This window comes from Pseudorca crassidens, chromosome 12, assembly GCF_039906515.1.
Source record: "Pseudorca crassidens isolate mPseCra1 chromosome 12, mPseCra1.hap1, whole genome shotgun sequence".
Classification (NCBI taxonomy): domain Eukaryota; kingdom Metazoa; phylum Chordata; class Mammalia; order Artiodactyla; family Delphinidae; genus Pseudorca; species Pseudorca crassidens.
In genome coordinates, this window is record NC_090307.1 from 65,716,268 (window position 1) to 65,720,894 (window position 4,627).

At 66.3% G+C, this 4,627-nt stretch overlaps 1 protein-coding gene across 1 annotated transcript; it reads right to left on the bottom strand.

The window, feature by feature from the left end:
- Positions 1-3,289: 3,289 nt before the first annotated feature.
- Positions 3,290-3,950, bottom strand: LOC137204049 (protein FAM246C). The gene is given in 2 exon segments (XM_067701380.1): positions 3,290-3,565; positions 3,567-3,950. Coding segments are annotated over 2 exon segments (660 nt in total).
- Positions 3,951-4,627: the final 677 nt, after the last annotated feature.

Genomic DNA, 4,627 nt, shown 5'->3' on the forward strand with positions numbered 1-4,627 from the left:
CACCCACTGGAAGGAGATGGCCCCAACCTGTGGGGGCCCAGGCCAGTCCCCCATAAACATCGACCTTCGCTGGGTCCAGCGGGACCCCACCCTTGGACCCTTCATCTTCCAAGGCTATGACTCAGCACCTCCAGGCCCGTGGACACTGGAGAATCATGGTCATACAGGTCAGCACCCTGGGTCAGGCTCCCCCTCCCACAGACAGGGACAGCAACCCCCTGCACAAGGATCAGGATCCCCACACAGGAGATGAGACACCCTACAGAGACCAAGGACCCCCCCACAAGGGTCAGGAACCCCTACAGATGGATTAAGAGCTTCTACATAAGGATGGGAACACCCCCACAGAAATCAAAATCTCCATAAATGGCACAGGAAGCTCCACACACAGTGGTCAAGACATCCCCCAATGGAGGTCTGGAACCCCCACATAGAGGTGCCAGGAACCCCCTACCAGTAGCAATCAGCCATTGTCCCTGAGGACCAGAAGTCAGGGCGTACCCAGAGGTCAGAACTCCTGGAGTCAACCCCCAACAATCCCATAGCTGAGGTGGATCAGGACCCCCGCCACGGGAGGCTGCCTTCTCCCCTCCGTGCAGGGTCAGGGATTTCCACTGCAGTCTGTGGAGCCCCACTTGGCCGGCCAGCAGAGGGGCCTGGACACCCAGGGTGTCATAGTTCCAAAGAGGCCCAGCCAGGGCGCAGACTGGCCTGAGGGGGTACCTTTGCTCGCACCTTGTGCCCTAATGGCACGAGGGCAGCTGAGGGGGGGAAGAGAGGGTGTCATTTGTTCCTTCCCCCTCAGTGCTCCGCACGGACACTGGCCTGCAGAGCCTGCTGGAGATGCAGGGCGCCAGGCTGCCACCACCAGCCTAGCATGCCCTGCAGCTGCAGTTCCACTGGCGGGGTCCCCGGGCGAGCAGGCTCAGAGCACAGCCTGGACGGGCAGCACCGCCCCATGGAGGTGGGCCTGGTCATGGGGAGGGGTGGTGGGAGTGCCCCATGGAGGCCAGGGCAGCCTGGTGGGAGTAGCTGGGTACCTCCCGTAGTCTGTGTCTCCCCAGATGCACGTGGTCCATATGAACACCCGGTACCAGAGCATAGGGGAAGCCCGAGGTCACCCTGATGGTCTGGCAGTGCTGGCCATGCTCTTGACGGTGAGGGAGGGGCCGTGTGCCTCCTGCAGGGAGGGGGGCTGCTATGTGACAGCCTGCTTTCAAGAAAGGGGGTCCATGAGGGTCTGTAGAGGGGACAGGTGGCCTGTGTAATCTTGGGTGGGCATTGGGGCCCCTAGAGGCTTTATAGGATGAACGGGTTCTGTGAGGGGGTTTGGCCAGTGAGAAGTCGTGGACCTGCAGGGTCAGTGGGGGTGGCCCTCCCCCCAGCAAACCCCCTTCACCTCTCTTCCCACTTAGTCTCCCCTACACCCCCCTCAGTGTTCCCCCCTTTTAAGACCCTCGCTCGAGCCCCTCTCACTTGGAGCCCCCTTCCGAGGATCAGGACTCTGACAACGCTCGGCCGTCTGTCGGGCCTGAAGAACGTGTCTGCGCGCGGTGAGGGACGCGGTTCCCCGCGGCGGGGGCGGGGCGGCAGGACACCGGGAAATTGGTTCCAACCCGCCGCCGTCTCTCTCCCAGGGGCCTCCGTGAACCTGGCGTCCGCCTTCCCGCTGGCCTCGCTGCTGCTGGGCGCCTCTGGCCTCTCGCGCTTCTACCGCTACGCGGGGTCGCTGACCACGCGGTGCTGCGAGCCCGTGGAGCTCTGGACGGTCTTCGAGGACACGGTCCCCATCGGGCGCGCGCAGGTACAGCCCGCGCCACCCCCCCAGCCGCCCCGCCCTCCCATGCGCCGCGCCTTGACCGCCTCCGCCCCACACCCTCAGATGGCCCAGTTCCGGATCGTGGCCCAGGCCAGGCCCCCCGGCTCCCGCCCCGCACCTCTCACGGAGAACTTCCGGCCGCAGCAGCCTCTCTGTGTACGCAGGGTTGTAGCTTCCCCCAGCGCCTCGGTCCGCGCGGCAGCCCCCACCCCGGCCCGAGGCACGGGGCTCTCCTGGGCCTGGGGCTCAGCCTGTGGCTCTGGCAGGGGCCCTAGGATGTAGACACGGCCACCTTCCTGCAATAAACGACTCACAGAGTGACCTTGGCCTCCTATGGCTGGGAGGAGGGGGGGGCGGCCTGGGCGCGCCGCAGCTCCTACGGAGGTCTCCTGTGCCACCCTTCCCGACTCCACCACAGCCAGTCCCAGACCCCATCCAGAACCCCAGACCTCCCCAGATCCCTCTCGGGGAGAAGGCACCCCCACTCCCATCCTACACGTTATGCCTGAATCCCCCGATGAGATAGAAGGAGAAACTCCACCTGCTAAAGCCTAAAATTACTATTTTATTTTACAAACGAGCTGGCTGACCACCCCAGACACTGTGTGGTTTAGTGATGCCTCCAGCTGCCATTTCCCAGAGGCCAGGAGGTGAGAAGCTGCTGGATCCCAGCTCTGCAGCACAGAGTGGTGGGTCCTGGTGACAGGGACAGTGAGTGAAGGGCTGTCTGTAACAGGTGAGACCCGACCCAGGCGACACTCTGGGAAGATGGGCTGTGGAGTCTGATGTAGGTTGACACTGGAGAGACACTGCTGTCGGGTGACTGCCTGCCGTGACGCTACTTAAGGTAAGTGGCTTTCGTGTCACTGTCAAAGCAAAGCTGAGAGTCCAGGGGGCACTGACCAGATGCGCTCTGTCCAGGCAACGCTGTCCAGTAGAGGGTGGGCCCGACTGTCAGGGGAGTGAAGCTGGCTAGAGTTAGGCTGCTGTCCAGGGCCCACGGTAGAATGTGCTCTTACATCCAAGTGACACTGTCCTGAGTGAACCTGTGTCCAGGTGACAGTGTCCCAGCAGCCCACGTGTCCCCGGTGTCTGTCACTTGGTGTGTGGGTCACACTCTCCACCCCAGTGCATGAAGGTCCGACCTCCTCCCTTGAGACCCTTCAAGAAAATACACTTGCAACCACCTCCCCCAGACAGAGGAGACCTTGGGCTCTCCCGCTGCGCTCACTGCCGGAAGGGGACATACCCCTGGCCCGAGCCTTACCCCGCCGGGACTCCGGCTCCAGCTGCGCGGAGCCAGCCGTTCTCCCCAGCCCCTTCCGATACCAGAGCGCTAGCCAGCGGCGTCGGAGGACCCTTCTCGCTCCAAGCCCCGCTCCAGGAGCCACCTGGCCGGTCCCAGGTAGCAAAGCCCCGCGGCCGGCGGCGGCGCGCCAGGTCCTCGCCCCGGGCTCCCTCCCCCTGTGCTTAATCCCCGCTGCCCTGTGGGGTCCCCGGCGGCGTCTTCTTGAGGTTCTTCCGGGCCGGGGCCCGGCTAGCGCCGCCGTCGGCCGGGCTGTCCGAGGCGTTGTCGGTGGGTCTCGCGCTCGTGGCCAGCGCGTTCACGGTGCCCAGCGCCCGCAGCAGGGCCAGGCCGCGGAGGCCGCGGGGCTCGCGGGGGACGGGCGGCGGAGGCGGCAGCAGCGTGCGCAGGGCGTCCAGCTCGGCCCGCAGCTCCGCGCGCAGCGCCTCAAGCCCCGCGCCCGCCCAGCTCGGCGCGCACGGCTGCCAGGCCCTCCTGCAGCTGCCGCTCGCTCACCTCCAGGACGCCCGCCGGGTAGGTGGCCCCGCCGCGCGGCTCCCCGCACCCGGAGCACACGGAGCCGCGGCTGCGCGCCTTCTCGGGCTCCGTGGCCCCCGCGCGGTCCACCAGCCGTGGCAGTCGGGGCGCGTTGGCCCGCGCCGCCACCTCAGCCCGGAACTGGCACCGCAGGCGCGCCAGGCGGCCTGGGGCGCGGGCTTCGTTGGGGCTCGGCCTGTGGGGCTGCGGCCCGGGGTCCGGCTGGCGGCCCACCGCGCGCCGCAGCGCCTCGCTGGCACCGTACGCGCTGCGCGCCTGGGCCCACGGGCGCCGGGGCTCTGCCGCCATCCGCGCCGCCGCTGCCTCCACCGCCGCTGCCTCCACCGCCGCCTCCAGAGCCCGGCCGGGCCGGAGCCCCAGCCCATAGCCTAGCGATCAATGGGGCCCGGGAGACGCTTCGTGGAGAGGGCCTCCGGGACGGCTGTGGGAACGACCAAAGCCTCGGGGAATCTGGCCAGGGGCCCGCGGAACCCCCGCAGGGCTGAAACCTGGGCGAATGGGGCCCCGAGGAACCGGGGGAACGACGCCAAAGGCTTGAGTGTGCAGGACTTGCCCGTGGTGCTGCGCTGTCAGTGGGTCCCAACAAGGGGCTTGAACAGGCTTCTAGGCAGAGGTGATGGGGACGTGGAAGCGCTCAACCCCAAGTGGGGAACCGAGCTCACATACTCTGCTCAAAGCCACAGTCCCCATCACAGTCAGGGGACGGCAGGTGTGGTCACTGCCTGAAGCTCTCCTCACTGGCTGGGGCCACCTCCTCCCATACCACAGTCCAGGCTTCTATCTCTGCACTGCTCCCCTACAGCCCACACACAACATGCACTTCTGCCCCTGAATTCAAGATCCCCATTGCTTTCTGCTGGACCCCTGCCTTCAGGAGGCTGCTGGAGGTCCAGCCCATCCCTCACTGCTGTCTGTGCACTGGCCCTGTCCTCTTCCTCCTCTAACCCAGTGACCGTCTTCACCCC